A 24,753-nucleotide genomic window follows, 5' to 3' on the forward strand; every position below is an offset into this window, starting at 1 on the left:
ATATACACCAAGCAATAAAATTCCTGAGGAGCTAAATATTAAATAACATGATAAATAAAGTGGTATTTCTATTCCCAATAAGGAAGAAAGAAAAACAGTAAGGACTTTCAGGAAAAACAAAACAAAATGAAAGGCATGTAAGTTCCAAATATGAGGCGTAACAAACTACAGCATGATTAAGTAATTGACAGTAAGCAAAGAGGCAAAAGGCATTTTTCCTAGAAGTTGTGATCTCATGGAAAAGGAAATGTAATCTTTGCTCCATAATTATATGTTCTTGATTATGTAAATACCCAATTGGTTTTCCCATGTTAGAATTATCCTTTAGAAATAACAGAAGTATTAAATATTATATTAGAATAGAATGTGAATGTTATTAAATTTGACAATATAAAAACAAAGTTACAGCTTACAGAAAATGGGAAATAGAGAGGTGGAAAGAATTGTAGGAGGGCTAGATCCTCATATATCACCTAAAATTGTTAGACTGTTGAACCAAGGTTACAGTATATTATTTAAAGGTAAAAGATAATCAAAAGAAGAACTAAAATAATAATTATCAGAAATTAGAAGGAGAAGAAAGGGAAGGGATAGATAAGCAGAATGAATCCTCGTCTGTCATGCCAAACATGGTGGCCTCTGTAATGGTAAACTATATTGCAAAAAATATATAAGATGATTTCTGAATCATTTGGTGTTTCCTGCTATGTTAGCTTTTTAAAGCCAATACTCTTAATTGTCCTCCAATGTCCTGGTTTTCTTAGTTATAGGAAATTTCATACATATTTCAGTCTTATAATTGATTTATGATGACAAATTCTTTGAAGAAGAGTGTAGAATACTGTCCGATTCTCATTCCTCAAGGTAGAGTGTACTACAAATTAGCCCCTAATTTTCTTCCTTCCTCTTTACCGTACTTCCCTTAGCCCGGCACCCCATGTTCTCAGAAATCTCCAGATGTCAGTTTTCCCCTCCTTCCCGTTCATCTTTACCCTTTCCCCTCTGTGACTGTGCACCACTTAGCCTGCTAATAGCTCAGGTGTCCCCCCCATCCTAATAAATCCTTCCTTTAATTCCACATGACCTTCAGCCAATGATTACCCCCACCCTTCCATTTTAAGCAAGCTTCTTAAAAGAATATTTTCACTGCTTTTCTTACTCACCTCTCAATTCTTCCTCAGTTGACAGCAACCCCATGTTACTACAGTCAAATGTTCTACCGCTGAGCTATATCCCAACAACCCCATGTTACTGAAACATCCAGATCAACTGTCTTTCTCCAGGAAACATTCATTCATTTACACAATAAATATTTATTTGTTCATTGATAAAATCTGACATGGCTTCTGCCATTAAGGAGCTTTTAGTCTAAGCTGTAGATAGACATAATCAATTCTGCAAATAAATAGACACTCATAAGCTATGAAAAATGCTATGAAGGAAAAGGATAAGGTATGAAGAGAATACTTAAGAAGCTTGATCTGGTCTAAGGGTCAGAAGAGGCTCCTCTAAGGAAGTGTCAGTTGATCTGAGAAATGACGAACAAGTTAAGTTCACCAGTTAAGAAGACTTGGAGGTAGGGAGACCATTCCCAGCACAGCAGTATTCAAGGCACTGTATCCATGAAATGAGAAGCAAGCTGTACTAGCTTGAGTGAGTATTTCTCACTCTCTATTTTAAAACTCTTTAATTATATGTCTCTGCTCAAACTATCTCCCAGTCAATAAGATCTGAAAGGGCCCAGATCATGTACATCTTGTTTGTTATTTTATTAAAGGGAGTTGCACTGATCCTGTCACATAGCATGTTCTCAATAAATATTAAAAGAACAAATGAGTATTATCCATGACCCTCTAATTGCCAAATCCAATGAACATGTTTTTAATTCTTATCTTCTTGTATCTCTCAGTGTCATTTAATCAGTTGATCACTACTTCCCTCTGACCTTTGATAAACTCTTGCTTCAGTGACACCTTTTTTCCAGGTGCTCCTCTTACCTCTCTTAGGTTCCTATTTCTTCACTTATCTCTCTTTTTTTTAACATCTTTATTGGAATATAATTGCTTTACAATGGTGTGTTAGTTTCTGCTTTATAACAAAGTGAATCTGCTATATATATGCATATATCCCCATATCTCCTCCCCCTTGCATCTCACTCCCACCCTCCCTACCCCACTCCTCTAGGTGGTCACAAAGCACCGAGCTGATCTCCCTGTGCTATGTGGCTGCTTCCCACTAGCTATCTATTTTACATTTGGTAGTGTATGTATGTCCATGCGACTCTCTCACTTCGTCCCAGCTTACCCTCCCCCTCCCCGTGTCCTCAAGTCCATTCTCTACATCTGCATCTTTATTCCTGTCCTGCCCCTAGGTTCTTCAGAACCATTCTTTTAAAAATTCCATATATATGTGTTAGCATACGGTATTTGTTTTTCTCTTTCTGACTTACTTCACTCTGTATGACAGACTCTAGGTCCGTCCACCTCACTACAAATAACTCAATTTCGTTTCTTCACTTATCTCTTAATTCCATCCATGAATCACCACTTTGCACATACTCTTTGGGTGATCTCTTCCATACTCAAATGGCTTCAACTTCCCTCCACTGGATCTCATTTCCTAATTTCCACTGCAGACCTGGCTCCTGAGCTGCAGAGTCATGTAGCAATTGTTTGGGGGTCATATGCACCCGTATGCCTTACAGCCATTTCAAAGTCAAATAAGCAAAACCAAACTCATAACCATTCCAAGGCTCCCTAGCCCAACAACAACAAAACTAAGTCCATCTCCATGATTTTATCACAGTTTATGGTATCACCATCCATTTAGATACTCAAACTAAATATCCTGTTGTTATCCTCTTCTCACTACTCACATCCAGCTATTGAACAAAATCAGACAGTTTTAGCCCCAAGATATTTATCGAATACTTCTCCTCTTCTCCAGCCTTTGACCATTACCTTAGCTCATACAATCATCATTTCCTTCTAGATGTCTACAACTACCTTCATATAATCAACAGCAACCAACCTAAAATATAAATTGGTTACCACCATTCCCTTGTTTATAACTTTTCAGTCAGGAGGATGAAATCCAAGTTTCTTAACATTGCATGAAAGCCCAGGCTTCTGTTTGTTTCTACAGCCCCACCTTTCACCACTTCCTTCTGTGAACCCTACTCTAAGGGAACCACAAAGCGCTTGTGGCTCTGGTACACAGCACTCATTTCCTGGCTCTGTGCCCTGTCCTTTAAGTGTAATACTCCCACTCCTGGATACCTTTCATCATGCCAAAATCCACCCAATAATCCTCAACAACCTAGCTCTCCCTGCTTTCCCCGAGATGAACGGAGATGTCCCCTTTACCATGAACTCTCTTATAATACTCTACGCAAAGCCCTGCTGAAGTGCAACAGTGTTTTATCATCTTCCGTGTAACCACTGCGTCTCCCCTTCTGTGGGTTTCAAGAGAAAAAGGACCATGTTGTACAGAGCACATAATGGATTCTCATGAAAAGTACATATAAGGAGGGAAGAAAAATGACATTCATTCATTCAACCATTTTCTATTTAGTGCTAAACAGTGCCCAGAACTGCTCTAAATGCACAAGGTACCTCAAGGATCAAAACAGATCAAAATCCCTGCTCTCATGATGCAAAATATGTCCACTATTTTAAACAGTGATAAGCAATATGGTGCTATGGAAAAAAATAGAGCCTATAAGGAGCATATTACCTATTGAGGTAGGGGAAAGTGATTACTGAGAAGCTGAATTTTGCTCAAAGGCATGAAGGGAGAGAGCTGGGTGTGTAGATATCTGGGGAAAGAATATTTCAAAGGGAAGAGCAGGCATGGACACCCTGAGAAGGAAACATGGCTCATGTTTTTGAAGCACAGCCAGGAGGGCAGTGTGGCTGGAGGAGGGTGAAGGAAGTAGAAGATGAGGTCAGAGGAATAATGGGGTGTGGGCGCGAGCAGAGTGTGATGGGGCACATGGCCACCGTAAGGACTAGCTTTTGCTTTGTGTGAGATGGGAGCCATGGAGGATTTTGAGCAGAGGGGTACGTAATCTGCCTTATGTTTAGTAGTCTCGTTCTGGCTGCTGGGCTGCTGGGTTAGGAACATTGTGAAGAGTAAGAATCCAGTCAGGAGGCTATTGCAAAAATCTTAGAGGGAGAAAGATGATGATGTCCTGTACCAGATTAGTGACAGCAAGGGTGCTGAGATGTTGTCAAATTCCACATATATTTCGATGGTACAATCTACAAAAGTTAATGACTGACAGTATGTGTGGGTGTGAGAGAAAGCGGTCAGATTCTTGACTTGAGCAGCTAGAAGGTTGCAGTTGCCATTTACTGAGATGGAGAAGCTATGAGAAGGCCCATCCTGGGGACGGGAGAGTGCCCTGTGCTGGAGAAGCTCACTAAGGCAAGTGAAGACATTGCTTAGGAATTTGGATATAGACCTTTTCTCATAGTTCTCCAAACTTTGTTGATCTGCCTACTGATTGCTGCTACCAGCAAAACTTGTATCCTGTTTGGAATTCTAAGTTGAGTTTGCTGCAGAAAGAAAAAGCAATTCTTAAAGCATGAAATCAAATGAAAAGAAAAATAAATGAACCATCTTAGAAAGCTTTAGATCCTTTAGCAAAACTGGCCCCATAGGTATCCAAATGGAAAATGGGCAGATTTTTACTCAATTATTCCCTGTATACACAGTTCATTGGACTTCATTCCTCTCAGAAGCCCTCATCTCTAACAGAGGCTCTCCACAGGGGCTCTCAGGCCCCTGGAGATGCTTCAGAATTTCTTTGGTAGGGGAATGTTTGGTTGTCACAAAGGTGGCTGATGCTGGCATGTCGGGCTGTTCTTCAATGTTTGGGACATCCCACACAGAAGAGAATTAGGTTCCACCCATACAATTTTCAGACACACTAGACATTCATATAGGTGAAAATCTGTTTATAAATATCTGAACATGTTACCTAACTTCATTTTATATATAAACGCAAAATAATGTTTGTATGGTTTTACTAGATAATTTTTTAGTTACTGTATAACTATGGTGTAAACTGAGAAAGAGTGATTGTATTTAGAATCTAACTTCATTTTATATATAAGCCCCAAAGAGGTATGTATGATTTTAATGTATCTTGAATTTTCTAGCAATATAATTGTATACATTCATATGTACATATGCATACATATATAAGCATACATATATATATATATATATATACATATATATATACATATACACTAATTTTGTCCTCATTTTAAAATGTCAAATAAAAAGGATAGCTATTGATAATATTTAAGCTTTACTTCATGGTTTCTTAAATCCAAATTTATGCATTTTAAATGGGTTCAAAAATCTGACTGCTACTTTTTGTCTTTTAATGTCATGGTACCTGAGCATTTACATGTTGAAATACATATTATTTCATTATATTTTCACTTATTTTTATTCTATATTACGAGGACAATATATTGATTTTTAATGAAATGTTACATGTACTCACATTATGCATTTAATCTCAGACAGTAAACAAATATTGAAGTTATTAGTCATAAAAATAGGGCATTGGATGAAATACAGTTTATATCCTAGAAAATATTTGTCACCAAACAATCAGGCTCTTCTCACAACTAAGGTCTAGGCTTTGGCACTTCAAGAAAACAGTAGCAGTGATAACCACTGCTTCAAATTTAGTGATTTCAAGCAATCTGGAGAGTTAAAGTGGGTAATTAGTGGTCAAGGAGAAGCTGTTTTATTTTCTACAACGGGCACTATTTAAAAGCAGTCACCAGCTGCTGAACATACTTTTACAGCGATGTGTGAAGTGCTAGAGAATTGCAGGATTCTCTATAAAATCCAACATTAATACCCTAAGTTCTTTCCTCAGCAACCATAGGCTATGTAGCTATAGCTCAGATATAAGAGCCCACAGACAGGGTTTGTGCTAATTTGATGTGAACAGAAGCAAATTAATCTTTTCTCTGAATCAATACATTTTTGCCAAAAGCATCCTATTACAGGATTTAAGAGAATACAATATCTGAAAGGAAATATCTTGACAAGCAAATTCCTTTAATTCCAAATTCTCAGTAAATTATGGATGAATATAATGTACTTTCCCCTGCCTGCCTCTTGGTTCAGTTACTTAACCTCTCTGAAACTGTTTCTATACCTTGAAGTGGTGGTAATTACCCCTTTCTTACAACTTTTTGAGATTTAAATGAGACAACAAATGTAACTCACATACTATTGAACCTATCATTTTATTATTACTGTGAAACACCTTAAAGTTTTATCAAAAGGCATTTAATAATTAAGATTTGGATGGCACATTGGAACTTAGCATCTTAGTATCACATCTGAGGATTTGATGAGATAATATGAGTGTAAAACTGCAATGGAGAGTAATATGTAGTAAATATCAATACATGTAGATAGTATTGCCATTATTATTACTGTGCTAACACTACAAAGAAAGACAGAGCGTTGTACAAAGGCATTTTTATGAATAAAATAAAGCTGGCATATTAGAACTCAGCACTCCCTGTTGATATCTTGGCATTTCTTTAAAAAAAAAAAAAAAAGTGACTGTCTTGCCTCCTAAAAATAGGATATATGTTGACCTTGGAATAAAATAAATGACTTAATTACCCTTAATTCATAAATCACATTACTTATATATTAGCCTATGAAAATGTATAACTTCCTAATTAATTATCCCTATTCAATGTTTTGTAAAATGTCCTAACTAGAGATATGTTATTATTTATATAAGAGAAAAATTAAAGTGGTCAGCTGCATGTCATCCAGTTGGCTATGACTGTATTTGTACCACATTATATAAATGTTTACATAAGTATTTCTCTTATCTGACATTAAGGAAGAAGGTAATTTGGGGTAGGGATGTTTGAGGAATTCCCCTTTAATTTTCCAAATTATAAAAAGCTAACCATTTTGAGAAATATTAACCCCAACTTTGCTTTAGTAAGCCCAGTATTCTTAGAAACATTTAACTTTTACCTGAGGAAGGAAAAAGAAAATGTACTAGCCAAATCCTTAGCGGTTGCATAGGCAAATAGAGATGTGTAAGCAGGTCCAGAAAGCTGTGATGTTAGAGTCCTTCTGTTCTCTTGTTAGGTTTTATTTATTTTTACTCATGAACTATTTCCAACATTTAAAATTTAAAGATGATAGTGTAACAGACATGCATGGATTTACCACCGATTTTTAATAATGTTAACATATTACAATATTTCTTTCAGAAATATTTTTGAAGAGATAAAACTTTCTTTATATACTGCCTTTTTTATAAAATTGTTTCTTAACTTTAACTTCCTGCTGGCTTTAAACTGGCTTGCCTCAAATTATTGGGTAAAAGGGCCTGAAGGTGTGTCCAGCTCTCTTTTGAAAGTACATATGTTAAAAAAATATACTCAGAGGGCAGAAATCTGGCCTTTGTCGAGTTTTGAATGTTAAAACCCCATTTTAAAAAACATTTTAAATAGAAAAACATGATATAGCTAAAAGATAAAACCTGGTTAATTAACACTAATTGACTAGTATTAAAACTTTTGAGGAACAATCAGAAGATTGGATCATTAACCATTCTTACAGAGTTCTCATTCACATTCTTGAAGGTTCATGATTGTTTTTATCTTTAATGATGCTTATTATAATATTATAATATTAAACAATTAAACAATAATATTAGAGATTTCTAATTCTTCTAAAATCTAAAATTGTTCAGGCCTTTAGAATCATCCAGCTGGGGTTTGCTATGACCTAACACACATTTATTAATAAACTAAAATAAATAATAAAAAGACTTTCCCTGGTGGCCTAGTGGTTAGGATTCTGGGCTTTCACTGCTGTGGCCAAGGTTCAATCCCTGATTGGGGAAATGAGATCCTGCAAGCTGCACAGTGCTGCCAAAAAGAAAAAAGACTTTTTATAAAGTATGTGTTGAACAATAAAATTATAGGTGGTTGCCATTTTCTGGAAAAAAGGAAATGATAAAATAATTTCTTTGTTTTTTGCTTTTAATTTAGTTAGTGGGGTATTACTCTACCATTTAAAGAACTATCAGTGTATACTTTGGAATAGTTTAAGTATTTCAGGCTTTCAAATGATAATACATATTAAAAAAAAATTTGCACCTAATACTGTTTCCAAAAATTTTCATGAACAATTTAAATCTAAAGTATACAAGTGAAGTTGCTTACAACTGCTTACTTATTTGTTTTGTATTGTATAATCTCATGTTTGTTAATTTTTAGGTGTGCATCTCACTTTTCATTTTCTTTGACTTAACAGTTTTTTTTCTTATTAACTCAGAGTTTAGTATCTAATCTGTGCTATAAGACACAAGTCTCAAATGAATTTTTGCATAAAACTGAACAAATATTCTAATACCTACAACAAAATTTAAATCTGCTATTTGCTTTAAATTTAATTTAAATTTAAAGTTATCATGAACTAGATTTAGTCTTGTGGTAACTATTTTCCAGAGAGACATTTTTAAATTAGCATATATTTCTGGTAGGTTAAGAATTTATACAAAATAGAAGACACATTTTTAAGATAAAAATTGGTGTCTCACAAGTGACTGAAAAATACTATGAATTAAGGAAGCAATGAGACTCAAAAAAAATGGCTAAGGAAAGTTGATCTTACTATGCTACTATTAATTTTTCATAAAAATGTCCTATAAATAAATGACTTCCATAAATGCTTGTATATTTTTACCCTAGTATTAAAAAAACCCACACTTATGAATAAGTATCTTGATTGTATATGGGAGAAAAAAATGTTTTAATACTCATTCTGATTATCTGCCAAAATTCAATTGTAAATAATAATTTTGATTTCTCATCATAAGTCAAATCTCTTCATAATACTATACCATATATTAAACTGATCTTTCCACTTGAGATAAAGATAAAAACTTATTACAGGATAAATAATAATTATAAGCTAATGAAAGAAAAGTTGGTTTATTTAGAATACTAATTGAAATAATGAATTGATTATCAAACCTTGTATGGATGGGAAAATTTTACAAAAGCATAATCATTTAACACTCACCAGTACAAGCACAGAATTTTTAAAAAAAATTAGCAGCTACAAGATTAGGGAGCTCAGAAAAGAGCTCTTATATATATTAATTTAACATATGTTTAGAGAAAAATTACAAATCAATGGGTAGGGGGACACATTTAGATTAGACGCTATTAATTTGGAAAAAATTAGTGTATATATCCAATGCATAATAAACATCAAAATAAGTAATGGGTAGATCAAAGAGTTAAAATATTTAGAAATTATATACTAAAAAGAAAGAAAGAAAATAGACCATTTATCAAGCTTCTGGATGATAGATAACTTTTTAGGCTTAGGAGTAAAATATTTATAAAAGATATATAAATATAAATATATGCACATATCATATATGTGTGTGTTTATGTGTGTGTATTCTTTCTTTCCAAAAATAAAAAGAATGATATATTTGGTCAAACACAAATTTTTAAAAATTAAAAAAATGCACACACATAAACCAATTAAGTTTAAAAAAAAATTATCACTGATATAAAAGAAAGTAATAAAAGATAGGAGAAAATATGTCAGAAAAGGAATTAATATTTTCAAATAGAAAATAGATAGCTCATATAATCTGATAATAAAAAATATCCCCAAATTGACCCAAACAAGTGGGCAAAGGATATGAACAGATAATTCAAAAAGGGGCATTTCAAACTCAAAAATACATGAATTTGTACTCAATCTAAAAGCAAACAAGACAATTCAAAATACAAGAACAAAATATTTTTAAAGTATTAAATATGCATTTAAAAATACTTGAAATGCTAATTAGAAATGATCATACAGAAATAGGTTCTCAGATTTTTCTGGTGGAATTATAAATTGTTTCAGTCTTTTTCAAAAGCAAATTGGCACTATGTACCAAATACTGAAAACACTGATATCCTTTAACCTAGTAATTCTGTCTTCAGGACTATATGCTTTTAAAGGTCCAAAATATGGAAAAATACATATTCAAGATGAATATCAATACATTATTTATAATATATAGATATTTTTTAAAAAACCCCAAACCCAAACAAAGCCAGGTTTGGTAACTAATAGCAGAAGGATATTTAAGCAAATATTACTTAGTTAATAAATGTTATGAAAACTATTTAGTAACATAAGAAAGGTTTGACATGTTAAATGGAAAAACAAAGCATGTCAAATTATCCCCATACTACGATTCTTTTTTTTTTTAAAGTTACTTAAATAGGGGAGAGACCGAAGAGACACTAATATGTTAACAGTGAGTATACTGGAGTGGCAGGACTCTGGTGAATTCTTTCCTTCTCTTTTCCAAATTTCTATCATATGTTATATGACCTTTATGAACAAAACAATCATTTAAAAATCAAAATAATTATTAAAATTATGAATCAATCTAAGCAAATATACCTGTGCAGGGTACATAAATATACTTTGGTCACAACAAAATTTTAAACACATTTGATCATTATTGAAAACATATTCATATGAAAATATATGATAATTGTTTTGTTCACCTGGAAGCACTGTGTGAAATTTTTTTCATAAACTCCTAGCATCTTCCTTTTTCATATTTATAAATTTTAAAAGATTATTTATAAAAATAAAGCCTTGGAATATAAAATATTAATACACTGAATAATATCTCCTTGTGGATTTCTAGTATTAGAGAGGCTTCATGGGCAAAAATATAATTTTATGGTCCAACAACAATGACAAAAAATCACAATTAAGAAAATGCAAAACCTTAAAGTCATATGCTTATAAAAGCCCTGAAACCATCTGTATTCAAAACGAGTCATAAAATACGACTTAAACTGACATAAATTTTATGGAACCTGGATCTCACCAGCAAGTAGATTCTCCACTACAAGGTAGTCATGTAAACTCATTCCAGGGTTCTTTGGCTCCTTTCCCTTCAGCTATTTTAAAGGTAGTTCATTTTCAAACCCCAACCTTTTAGCTATTATTTCAAAAGAGAACCAGCATGTATGCGTCCTCTTAGCTGTTTATCTATATTTGTAAAAACTGTGGGAGCTGTTAGTGCATTCAGTAAATTCCTTACAGGTGGGTGCTTTTTCTTTCAATACATTAAGAGTCCATTTAATGTTAGATTGAGGGATTACAGTAACAAATGTATGTTTTTATGTATTACCTCAACTCATTCAGAAAATCCCTAACATATAATGCTGCAGTAGTCCTCATTTAGCGCTCATTCTTAGAGTCAGGCCAACTGGTAATTGTTTCACAGCTTTCCAGACAGATATAAAGTATACGTATGAACAAAGTGTCAAGCAGAATGACTTAAACAGCGCTCCTGAATTCCTACTGGCCTTTATTTAGTTTGAAACTGAGCAGTACCTCTGAATAAATTGGAAAGGCAACAGAAAGGGGGAAAGGCCTCATCTTCCCGTTGTTCTTCAATGGGTAAAAAATAAAAATCTACTGAGCAATTGATGCAGTGATCTGAAGCAGCCTTACTAACACACCATTGTCAAGCAATTATACTCCAATAAAGATGTTAAAAAAAAAAAATCAAAGGGATAATTGTAGATGAATTTGCCTTCTACAGGGAAAACAAAGAAAGCTTTAACTCAAACATTTGTAGACATCACTTTTAAGAGAGCCAGGCCATCCAAACTATTTCAAAAATTTCTTCCAATTGCTAAGAACATAACATGTTATTTCAGGCAATGCTTTACTTACTATACATATAAACTAGTATGTGAATTTGGTGTAGTGAATCTGTGCATTATATTTATTCTCATTTATAGGCTTCAGAATATACTTTTACTACTTCAAGCTGCATTCACATGATTAATTTTAAAAATTTTCCTGATAATTCAAATTTCATTTGTCTTGGTGCTAAGTCTCCTGGAAGGAATTGCAAAATTATTCTTGAAAGAAAATTAGGCCCGATTTAGACATGATTATCAAAAATAAATTTGGCAAAAAATGGAAACCACACATGGTGGAGTGTACATATGCATATACATACACATAATTTTCTAAAGTGAGCTTTAAAAAAAAAACAAACAAACTTCAAACTTCAACAGATCCCTATCCTGTAAGAGTCAAACCCAAAGTTTTCTGGCTGGATTTACGTGCTGATTTGTCTGTAGGAGATCGTTCCCTGGCTGTCTGCATAGTTGACTTTCAACATCTAGGTCTCTGCTCAAATGCCTGCTAACTCTTGATTACTTGCATGATCATCAAGAGAAAATTGAAAAATGGGATTCATAAAGTCCTGATTTTAGCTCTTAGCTTCTACCTCACCAGATTTACAAAAAGGGAAATGACCAGTTTAATGTAATCCTAAAGTGATAAGCAATGGCAGAGGGGAAAAAAACCAAAGGATTACAAGGATTCAGAGCCTACCTAATTGAGAAGTGATTATAGTACATGTTGGCAAACTAGAAATAATACTTTATATCATTTTCATATGAGCTTTTTCCTGTACACACATCTCCATTTTTAAATGGAAAATTAGAATTCTGAAGTTTAAGATCCATATTTATATGTAGCCTCCTTAAATTTTGAAATGTAATGTGAATAAGAATATACATTGTTTATATATAAAAATCTTCATTTTAGTTATGTAATATAATTACTCTTCTAAAATGAAACAGCAAATATTCTTTTTCTCCACGTCTGCATTAAGAAAGTTATACATAGAATTCACTTCAATATTGTAAATAGTATTGTTCAGTGATACCCAGATGCACATGTTTCTTTCCTTTCCTCCTAAAGGTTGTCTCACCTTGCACTTTGGACACTTCTGGGCATTCCTCTGCCCATGCTCAATTTCGCTGGCCCAGTGACGCAATAATTTGTCTCCTTTTTTGTACTCCTTGCAGTTAACACCTTCATGCCAAGGAGAGTGGCACTTAAAACACCAGACGAATTGGCAAGTGGGGCACTGGATCTGCATAAGGAAAAGTAATATTAAGTACTAGTAGATATATTAAATTGTCTAAAAAGATAAGAATGGTGATGCTTAGGGAAATTAGCTAAAAGGCTATAATTGGTCCAAATTTAAAATACCTCCCCCTATACAAAACTGAAACTAGAATAAGATATGACTGTTCTATTATTAAAGGAGGAAAGAATTGCTTTGGCATGGGTGATTTGACTGTTTGTAGACCACACTAGAATTAAACCCTTTGGATATTCTGGAAATCAATTTGGCCTTAAGAAAACCCCCTAGATTGAAGCACAGAGTAAAATCTGAAGGCTCACAATGCCCCAGATCCACACTCAGGCTTCTGCCCTTGAACTCGCCTCTCCCTTGAACCAATTTTCCAGGCATTTCCATTGCTCTTCTTAGCAATGGCTTCATTCACTTTTATAAAATCAAAGCTCCACAGATGCGTCATCAAATGAAAAATGCACTGGCAAATAAACTACTATACCAGCATTTGCTATGATAATGGATATCCATGGTTTGCTATTAATCTAAGGGAGGTTAATTATAAAAATAATATAAAGGATCTTATTAGAAATATATATGTTGGTGGTCCTGTGGCCTGTACCTAGGAAACCATCAGAAGATGTCTTTGTATGTTCACTATGTGGAGGTGTATGTGAAAATGCATGTGTATGTTTTGAAAATATCTGTCTTCCACTTGACATAAAAGACACTTCATCTGACTTCCTGTATTTTGAATAACAGTGCAGCATCCCATTCTCTCACCATATTTCTGGTCCTCACTCTCTAAAAACATATGAGCATAACTTGACTTTCCCAGTTCTGTTTGATTAAAGTGAAATAATAAAATGTCTCACTGTAAACAACAACTGACTATTCTCTGTGCTCCTGCAAATTACTTCACTGAGCATGATTGAATTTACTGACTACACTTTGAAGATTAGTTAGAATTTCTTTTGGTAAACTGTATACAATATCACTACTTTCTTTTTTGGAAAACCACTTTTTTGACAATGGTGGCTCCAATCTATAGATTAACTGAGTGGCAATTACAATCAGCTCTTTTGTTTATACCTCAAAGCATGGCAGTATTCATCTATGTCAAGAATAGATAATGTTATTCCTATGCAAATATGAGTAACAAAAATACATTCTCTTTTACTTTATATCAAAACAAAATAGTATTTTGTCATAAAATTCTAAAAATCTTCATGTTTATTTATTTATTAAAGTGCTGTTATATGGTAATGTTTATACTGCTGCATTACATGCATAATTTATTTTTATCAACAAAATAATGCTGTAAAGTCGATATGAACATCATAAGTTTACAGATGAGGAAACTAATGCCCACAGAGATTAAATAACCTGCCCAAAGAAACATAGCAAGTAAAGTTGTCTGACTTCAAGGCCAGCATTCGTGCCAAAACAATTCCTCATACTAAACAGCATTCTTGCTTTGATGACTGAAAACCAAAGTGTAAAACTCAAAGAACGTCATGTGGTTAATCTATTCAGTAAATCAGAATTCTATATGACTATCAACATAAGGTGAATTTTGAAAATCCCTTTCAAGATTTTACTCTCATAAATTAGGAGACCCCTAATAAAAGGATGATACTATTTAGTCATTTAAAATAACCATTTTTGCCTTTTCTGATCATTAAAGTTAAAATAAGTTATTTTTAAAGTAAGAAGAATAAGAAGAATGAGTCGAAGTGGGTAAACTCCAGATAATAAAACAATGTAAAAAGATCACTTAAAACAATGAAGAATACATGTGAATATCACATGGGGGCCTATGTGAATGTAATTTTTGAATGTAATGAATGAAATGGGGAAGTCGAAAAGACTCACTTTTCCTCCTGCTTCTGCCACTACATCAGAAGGGCTGGAATATTTAATTCAGCTCTCTTCTATCAGACATTATACATAATTCTAAATTACTGAACTCTAGCATTGTTGAATTAAAAAAAAACAAACCTCTTTGGTTTTTAATCAGTCAGTCTTAGATTATACTTATGAAATGAATAGTAGAAGAATGACTGTGATGGGTGCTTTGAAACTGGGATTAACTCAAAGGATGTCAGACATTATAATGGTTCAAGGATCTCTGTGACCAAGTGCTGAACTATCATATCTATGGATCTCTAATGAAGACAATTAGAAATGTAGGTTCTCCTAAGAATGATAAGGAATCTAATACTCGGTGTCCTTCCCAGGGACTCTGGCTTCCAACTTCACATAATAAACAACTACGTTTCACTGCCAATCCTCACAGACAACAAAGACTTGGTTGCAAACTATGAAAGGAGTTTTGCGGCAAGCTCTCAAGTGAAGATAAATAAGTTAAATTCAGACTGGCCTGCTTACTGTCTCACTGAAAACATTAAAATAACTACTGCCTTGCTTTGGATTAAAATAATACAAGGGCTAATCACCAATCCCAACCACCTTGTTATTCAAAGACTGCACCTGAATTGTTTAAATACTGACTTTTTGGTTTGAAGATGCCTTATTTATTCCAACCGTAACCATATTCAAAACTGTAGACACGAACACTACATCTTCCGCCACACGAAATGCCATCTCACAGCCACAGCCCTCCCGCACAGAGTGCCTGCCTCCTGAGTCATTATGTTCACACGGAGGTCACCACACTGTACCCTGGCTACTCAAAGGGCAGCTGGGGGAGCGGCAGCTTCACCCACACCTGGGAGCTCGTTGGAGACAAAGAATTCATGTCACACCCCCGACCTACTGAGCCAGAGCCTGCATTTGCGTCCCCACGTTAAAGTATGTGACCCCATAGCACTGGCCACAACTGATTACACCAGGGATGAGTCCCCAGGCTAAAAGCAGGGATCTACTTGTGGGCAAGAAGCCTACGAGGTGGCTGGCAGGAGCTTTGGGCAGAGCATGTTCCTTGTTGAACAGTGATTAGCCAAGACAGATTTTCTCTCTTGAGGAATGAAAAAGGGACACACATCCACTCTACCTTGGCTGCAGAGGCAAAGACAGAGAAAAGCTAAGTGAACACAGTGCAGATCACTGGAGAAGGGAACAGCAGTCATTTTCACTTCTAGTAACACAACAGAGGGGCTCTCATGCCCTCAGAGCTAGTGTCTGGTTCTCCACGAGGCCCGCCTGGGTGGCAGCTAAGACTGCTTCCTTGCCCTTCCTACTACTTCCAGTGCAACCTTAGAGTAAAACGCGTTAAGTGAGGGGGCTTGAAAGACAGCAAAGCTCTGCTTCTTGTAATTGGAGAAGGTCCAATGAACACAATCTGTCTACTGAAATCTTAACCAGATGAAATGCTACTTGCTCCAAGATGTCTTCCCTATTTCTCCCAACCAGATTCAGCATCTTGCAGAACTTACATTACAGCTACATTACATGTAGCTGTCTAATCTCCCTAACAGCCTACAGGTTCACTGAGGGCAAAGGCTGCTTCTCATTCACTCTGTGTTTCCTGAGTCAAGTAACACAGAACTTGTGGCACATGGTAGGCACTCAGTAAGTTCTTTGTAAAATGAATTATTTTGCACAGAGCAAGTACTGCATATTGGCTAACATTACATGAATTCCAAGAAAACCCAACATGTCTAATTTATGACCAGTGGCTGAAATGGTATCATTGCTTCTTAGATTACCAAATGATGTTTACTAAATATTTTATCCACATAACATTTTACTGAACATCATGATTAATGTGCAAACTCTTCTACAAGAGGAAAGGTTACAAGTGTTTCAAAAATAAAGTTATCAGAGTTAGGAATCTTGATTAACTTGTTCTATAATCCATGAACGATAAAAGAACCTTATATTACATTTTTTTTACTTTTGAATTCCCTTAGTTTTTCTAGAATTCTGGGCTACAGTGACACTCAGATGACAAATTAAACCAACCCACTTGCCCAAAGCAAATGGTATATTCTCTTGACAGTTCATCATGCCAAAAAAGAAATAACCCACAAAACAAAAACAGAATTCAAAACCAAAGAGCACCTGAAATAAGTCTTTTCTTGCCTAAATACTATACACTCCTATATACATAATTATTTCAAATAAATCACAAAATCATTACTTATCAAACTCAAAATATTAGACAACATCCATGTATAAATGTAGCATTGCCAATATGAATTAACTCGATTTTCCAAGAAGAATCTGCTTTATTAGAAATTCAGATTAAGACAAATACTCAAGAATGAAACATTCATCAATTCATTTGCCCATTCAACAGATATTTATTGAGCACCTTCAAGTAACAGATACTGAGTGTACTGATTTTAGGCACATCAAAAAGAATGAAAATACTTCAGTCCTCAAAAAAATTACTGAAGGCAGACAGATATAATAAACCCCAAGAGCTATAAAACCATGTAACAACTGCTAGAGTAGACGCATGGACAAGGGGGTGCCGTGAGAAATGTGCCTCAGGGAAGGCTAAAGAGTAGAAGTCAGAGAGAATATGGCCTTGGAAGATAAGTGGGATGTCACTGGGACAAGTGACGGGATAACACTTCAGGCAGAGTCCAGCCTGAGCCACCATCGAGGCCTGAGAACACATGGTGCATTGGGGAAATAGTAAGTGCTCCAGTGGGGCCCAAACAGAGGTGTCACTTCAGCTGGGTCAACCCTGAGCCTTGTAGATGTGCCCAAAAACAGCGTCCAATTAGTCTTACATTAAGGTTCCTATACTCCTGATGTGTCTTTCAAAATACACTGTGGTCCAGAAACTTCTTATATGAACCATATAGAACTTATGGCTGTCTGACTAGTATGTCCTAAAGAAACTGATCAATATATATGTAAATAATCACGACACCTTGTAGTTATAAAAAGTTTTGTAACAACTTAAGGAGGTTTTCTTGAAGAGAAGAAGATTGTGAGGAAGTGCTGGGTATTACAGAGAGGAGAAAAGAAGTCTCTTATGCGTGACTTCAAATACTTCCAAGGAAGCACGATCTGCTCCCTTATAAGATCAAATCCTAGAGCAAGAGTGGCAGTGGGGGAAGGTTCCCCAGGTGGGAAAGATGACTTGACTTCTTGCCTTGATTTTATTCCCTAAGATTTTACCTCCGACTTGGGAACCTCTCCCTGAATGTAGTGCCAATAACACATGGGCTTCATGAGACACTGCTCCCTGAACATACTCCAAACGTGGTCAAGTGAGCCTTCCCTTAATTTCTCACAGCATAGCTTAAACTAAACTGGAAAATGAAAGGGAAACTTTCCTAAAGGTTGGGGACCAAATAAGGACAAGAATGCACAGTAACTCATGACAAGATAACCTAAATGGAGATAGAGTGTTTATTCATATAAATAACCTTACCGACATCCCTCTTATGGTTTCCAGGCTCCTTTTACATGTGCAACACACAATTTATTGCACAATACATTCACTTCAATACTAGCTTTTATTTTCAACGGAGAGGCATGCTTTTCTAGGGCAGTATATCGGAACTTGGGAATGGGGGTTTTGTTCTTTGAAAAGAGTCCTTCCTCTCTAATTTGAGAATCACTGTTCCATACAAATCCATCTTGCTTGTATTGCCAGGAATCATCTTTAAGCATTTATAGACTCTTCCTCTAAACCTAGAGAGCAAGACCCAGAGGAATATCTGAGTCTATCTCTTCCACCTCTTCATAGATGAATATAAAGTGTACTGGAAGATTCTGCTGATTTGTATAACCCAAATTCACTAGCCAGAGCAGGATGGCATCATCCTGTTTTCAAAAGGACACCCTATTCTGAACACAACACAAAAGGCTAACATCTCACAGAGATACCCACGGAAAGAAGCAAGAGGGCTAAGTACAGAGTGTGCATGAGAAAATGGGAGTATTCTCTGTAGCCAATAGGTGAACCAGGAGAAAGAGATCTAAGCCTGAAGGTAACAATGAATCTTTCAAAATGGAAGGGAATGATTCTATAAGTAGCAAGTTCCCTAACAATGGAAGTGTTCAGTGTCTGAATGGCCACTTGGTAGGCATTTAGACTAATGCATGGGGTTCCCTTACAGTTCTGAGATGGCAAATATGGAAAAGTAGAAATACAGAGTAAAGTAGGTGAGAAATGCACAGTCCTAACATCTTCCAGATCATTTTATAATGGGCACAAGGCTTGACTTACTTTTACCCACTATTCAGCAGGTCGTCAAAGAGAAATGATTCTTCACTTGTCTCTTGTGCTGAAGATACAAGGGATGATGTGATGAAGTGAAAAAAACAAACAGTTCTCCATCCCATGGCTGGTCAATTTATGGTAGCCATGAGCCTCTATTATTACAATTATTGTAGTTTTTTCTTTTTTAAGGTCAGATGAAGGCTAAAATTTCAAATGAATTCCAATATTTGGCTTTTGTTGTTAGAAGTTCCAAGTACAAGTAAAGACTCTATAAAATACTACGGCTAACTTATGCATCAAGACAGGAAACAAAGAACAACTTTAGCAAAGCATCTCATTAGTAACTAGAGGGAGAAATGCATCCTAATAAAATTTAGTAGGCTTGCATCATAGCTGAGCGCTATACATTTTTTTAGTGGAAACATATATAACACACCCTTTGTTTAAGATGGTTTCTTTATTTTTTTTTTAATTTTTATTTTATATTGGAGTATAGTTGATTTACAATGTTGTGTTAGTTTCAGGTGTACAGCAAAGTGATTTAGTTATACATATACATATATCTATTCTTTTTCAGATTCTTTTCGCACTTAGGTTATTACAGAATATTGAGTAGAGCTCCCTGTGCTATATGGTAGGTCCTTGTTGATTATCTACTGTATATACAGTAGTGTGTGTATGTTAATCCCAACCTCCTAATTTATCCCTCCCCCCAAGATGGCTTCTTTAAACTGGGCTAGAGGACTTTTATCTTTATCTCCCTCACAAATCTATGCTAGCAACAATCACTTAAGAAACTACACTTGTTTTCTATCGGCTCCTGACATCAATGATGCATTACTGCCAAAAGAATTCAGTGTGTGTCGTAAGCTAAACTGATCTTGCCAGGCTGATGCACAATCTGACTCCCGATTTGTAAACACTGTCAACTTAAAGTGATGGTGTCGAGGGAAAACTGAAGAGCAGAGCAGCATGCTAACTACACTTTCATGTGAAAGCTTTAAACGTTTTTATAGATGGAAAAAATTTCTCAAATCATGTTTACAAGAAGGAAGCTTAAGCACATTTTATTCATTTATTTTTTATCTATTTCTATATAAATGAAAATTGTTCATTGGAAGTACAACTGAAGAGGTACAGATGGGATTTGAATAAACAAAGGACAGGCAGGCCCCCAGAAGCAGAAATAATGGGAAACCATTGCCACCCCTAGGGCCAAAGAGACAAGGGAAGAAAGAATTTTCTGGAGCCTAGTGAGAATTAGAAACATGGGGGAGGGACTACCTAGGGGGAAGCCACAGTCATGGAGGGACATAGCTACTGCCAGAGCTTTGCACTGAATTAGGAAGGGAGTAAGGAGGTAATGCATCAACTATTCTCCTTTCCATCCTCCCATTTCCTGCCAATGCTAACCCTTGGTTGAACCCAAATAGAGATTGAGATGGTAAGGGAGTCGGGAGAAGCAGTCCAAAGAGGTATCTTTCTGGAGTTTAGGACAGGTCATCGAGGTTTGAAAAACTGACAAAGGAAGAGGGTAAACAGGGTATTACTAGAATTCCAGCCTTTCACTTAAGCATATTTTAAAGTATACCAATTAGGAACAACAAACCCATCGACTTGATTGTATTCTTAAAGACCTTAGAAAAGTTCTTTTCCACATGAGGAAATAATGTATTTGTGCAGTTTTATAATATAAACTGTGATTTCAACCCAGAAAATTTATGATTACAAGAGAGAAAAAGTAATGCGTAAGATACAAGGTAAGAACATAGAGGGAGTTTCCTCAGGACATATTATTGGCTTTTTTCACCTTATGATGAGTCAAAGCCCTGTTTTGTGAATTATCAAGGTTCTGCTCAATATTTGTGGGAGAAGAGTGGGGATTATTATTAGTTTTGCCTCAAGGAAACCATAAAGAGGATTATCTCCAACATGTTCCCTGTGTTGATTTATGCATGCCCTTCAACTTACTCCAAATCAATATGAAAAGGGGGATCGTTTCTTGGTCTACACTTGGAAATAAGAAGGAAACCCAGAACTGCCCCTACCTCAGTAAAACTCCTAGGAGTAAAATAAGTACATTTAGTATCTGCAATCCTCTCCTCTCTCCCATGAGAAACTGTAACTTTTCCCACGTCCCAAAACATATATTTTTAATTTCTGTGAATTCAGGGACCTCCTCCCCTCCTCAAATATTAATGCTTTCCATCCACTCCTAGCGTTAGATCCATGCTTCTTGGATATCTCTTTGATGCCCCAAAGGGTCTTCAAACTTAACTTTATCCCACATTTCAAATGAATTAGTTTTCTACTCCTCAAACCTGCTCCTCTTCCTCAAGACATAGTCTATTTCATCCCCTCTTTACTCTGACCATCCATCAGTCACCCAATCTTTTATTCCACCTCTATTCTTTTTGACTCCTTAGTCCCTTCCCTAATAACCCAGCGTTGTTCATTCTGCTGCCTTTGCCTGAGAGTGATAATAAGCATAATAATTTCTAGCATGTGTTGAGCACTTAGGATATATCAGACATGGTGCTAAGCACTTTATATGTGTGAACTTGTTTAATCCTTATTACACTCTTATGACAGGTATTATTACTAGCACCAGTAAAAGATGCAGAAACTGTACTCAGAGTTACAGAGCTAGCCTATGGCAGGCTGAGAATTTAAATTTGGTTTGAAGCCTGTGCTCTGACCCACCTTTTCTAGCCTAGCAAATTCAACATTTCAAGGCTTAGTTTCATGTGTTTGCCCTTTACTGAAGCCTTCCCAATCTCTCCTGTCTTTTCTTCTCCTGTGCTCTCAGCATATTCCACCCACATTTATTATGCATTGGCCCATTTATTAGTTCCCTCAAGACATATATTTTGAGAGAATACTCTACCAAAGTGCTTGACACAGGTTATCAGCAGTAAGCAAGTCTGGACCTGGTCTCCTAGAGACCAGTGGGAGACACTTTAAGCAAATAACCACACGAATGCAGCATAAAATCTTAGCTGATAATTGCTACGGAGAAAACCTTCAGGTGCTGCTGATGTGTCTGTCTCCAGGCATCACCTGAGAACCATTACAGCCATAACGTCAACATTTTTATTTTCTCGATGCTAACTTGTTCTCTGTATTAACATTCATTTGGAGCTGCATTAATAAATTATAGGAACTGTTTAGGTTAGAAATTAGACTTCTAAATGGAAACTGAAATCAATCTTGTAGAAATGGAGTGGTAAAACTTTTTGGCTTCATGAGTTGCAGGGATGAGAAGGCAAATGTTATGAATGAGAAAGACTGGATTTGACCAAAGGCAAAGTTGTCTCAACGTAAATTTGTCAATTCAGGAATATGCTTGTACTCTTTCATATAGTAAGAGTTTTATTGCATTCAGAACATAATGAAAAGCTCTATTTACTAAATTTTTGCCAGAAGATGTTGAGTGAGGGATGAGTTTATCCTAGAAGGTTAAACTGGCACCTAAAAGTTCTTGTTACTGCTTGTTGATATATTCTGTTTATCCCTTTTCCACCTGCAGTGTACAAAAAATTTACAAAAATCTATTCAAATGAAGTACCCAAACATGATATTTTATATCTCAAATTTCATATCTGATATACTCAAAGGTATTTCCTGCTATAAAATAGCTATAATATTTTCAAGCAATTTTAACCTTGTATGTTAAGTGCTTCTGAATTGACAGCAGAAACCATAATAAATGCTCAAAGAATGACATCTTGGATCAGGACATTATAACTCGACTCACAAAGAATAATATTGAAATATACATTACAAGGGTTTTATTAATAGATACAAAACACAATTTAGGCTCTAAGCAATATTATGAAGAGAGTTTAAATTGCTCAGACATGTTAGACATTAGTAGTAAACTTATTTTCTATTTCTGTTGCCTTCTGACTCAATTTATTTTATTCAAGTACTTGAATTCACTGCTCTGAAAGTTATGACAAACTATACCAATTTGGAAGTGGGTTCTGTTATTGGGAAAACTGAATTTTAAAAAATACAGCAAACCTAAAAAATATCCATTGGTTAGCCACAAAGAATGATGATATTAGTCTCAGTTTAGGGTGCTATACTGTAATCACGAATATCACAGTGGCTTTGCTGGAGTATCCATGCCTGCGCTCCCTTTACTCATAATATCCAGACAGGTATGGGCATGTGAATCAGGTAGTTAATACTAATGTGAGAACTTGGAGTTTAATGATGAAAGTGCTATATAAACATTGTACTAAATAGTAAAAATCATTGCTTCAGGAATTGTGTAGAACTATGTAGAATATAGAACAGGAGGATGCATAATTTACCTCTTCTGTTATAGATCATCTTTTCTGTAAGAGTAAATAAGAGTAACAACAATAATCATCCCCAAATTCTGCAGTAGCTTTATTTTTCTTGAGAGCTGCTTAATAGTTTCACTTTAGTTTGAGATTTTTCATCCCTCACCTGTTACCAACGATTTTAATTGCTTCATGATCAACAACATCTAGTTTGTATTGATTTCTGCTTCATTTACTCCAAAGGTTCCCAATTCTGCTACATATTAGAGTCATCTGGTGAGGTCCAAATATTTGCAAGACAGTTGTTCTGGGGCGAGAGGGTTGTGGGCTGGAGACCAGGCACTGGTGTGTCTAAAAGCTCGCCAGGTGATTCTAATGTACAGTTAGGGCTGTGAATCAAGGATTTGCTCCCACAGTTGTTGTCATGGTTTCCATGCCTTCAGTCTTGCCCTCCTCTGACATCCTCTATGTGCTGCCAGAATGATCTTCCTGCAATGCCCACAGAATTAAATTCAAGCCTGAGCACAGTGTAAAAGACTCAACATGATCTGCTCTTAAATACCTGACCAGCTGCCTCCCCGCTACTCTCTCTCCCTAGCTCTATCAAGCACTCATTTCCAACACGCCTGCCTCAGCCTCCAGGCCTGACGCTTACTCATCCCTTGCTCTGAAATGCTCTCCACTGTTTATCTGCCTGGAGAACTGCATCTTCTCCATGAAGCCTTTCCTGACACGCTAGCCCCCCTCCTCGGTCAGTGTTCTCAAAGTACAAGTGTATTGGGTTTCACGTTTTTGTTTTTTGACTACTCATAATGAACGGTCATTTTAGAACATATGTCTCTCTCACCTTCATTAGACATTTTTATGAGCAAGGACTGTGTCACATTTGCCACTGTAAACCCAAAACTTAGCACACTGCCTAGCATATACTGGCATTTTGTATTTGCTGAATAAATGAATAAATAGCATATTATACTATTTTCACTTATTATAGACAGAACTGGAGGAGACTCAAGTTGGATTCACTGAAAAATTTAAGTTTGTACTAAAATTTTTTAAAAGTCTTAGTATTTATTTAATATTTAGTAATAGCAATGATAATTACTTTAAAGACTAGTCTTCAAATTAGTGAATTTTAAACAGGTTAAAGCCAAAGAAGTTTAATTAAATCCTCAATAGTGCTCTAATGATGATAATCATAGCATCCCCAAACCATACATTTTCAGAATCATAGCCATTGTATACTCACCTCGGACTCCGATAAGGGAAGGAAGCCCACTTAATGCCTACCACAAGTTGGCCTAATTTGG

At 35.5% G+C, this 24,753-nt stretch overlaps 1 protein-coding gene across 1 annotated transcript in view; it reads right to left on the bottom strand.

Moving 5' to 3' along the window:
- The window catches only part of RNF217 (ring finger protein 217), a 121,370-nt gene that overhangs the window by 14,308 nt on the left and 82,309 nt on the right, over positions 1 to 24,753 (bottom strand). The window contains exon 3 of the mRNA XM_059941288.1: positions 12,848 to 13,012. Coding sequence (XP_059797271.1) covers positions 12,848 to 13,012 — 165 coding nt within the window. The remainder of the gene's footprint in view (positions 1 to 12,847; positions 13,013 to 24,753) is intronic.

This window comes from Balaenoptera ricei, chromosome 12 (genome assembly GCF_028023285.1).
Source record: "Balaenoptera ricei isolate mBalRic1 chromosome 12, mBalRic1.hap2, whole genome shotgun sequence".
Taxonomy (NCBI): domain Eukaryota; kingdom Metazoa; phylum Chordata; class Mammalia; order Artiodactyla; family Balaenopteridae; genus Balaenoptera; species Balaenoptera ricei.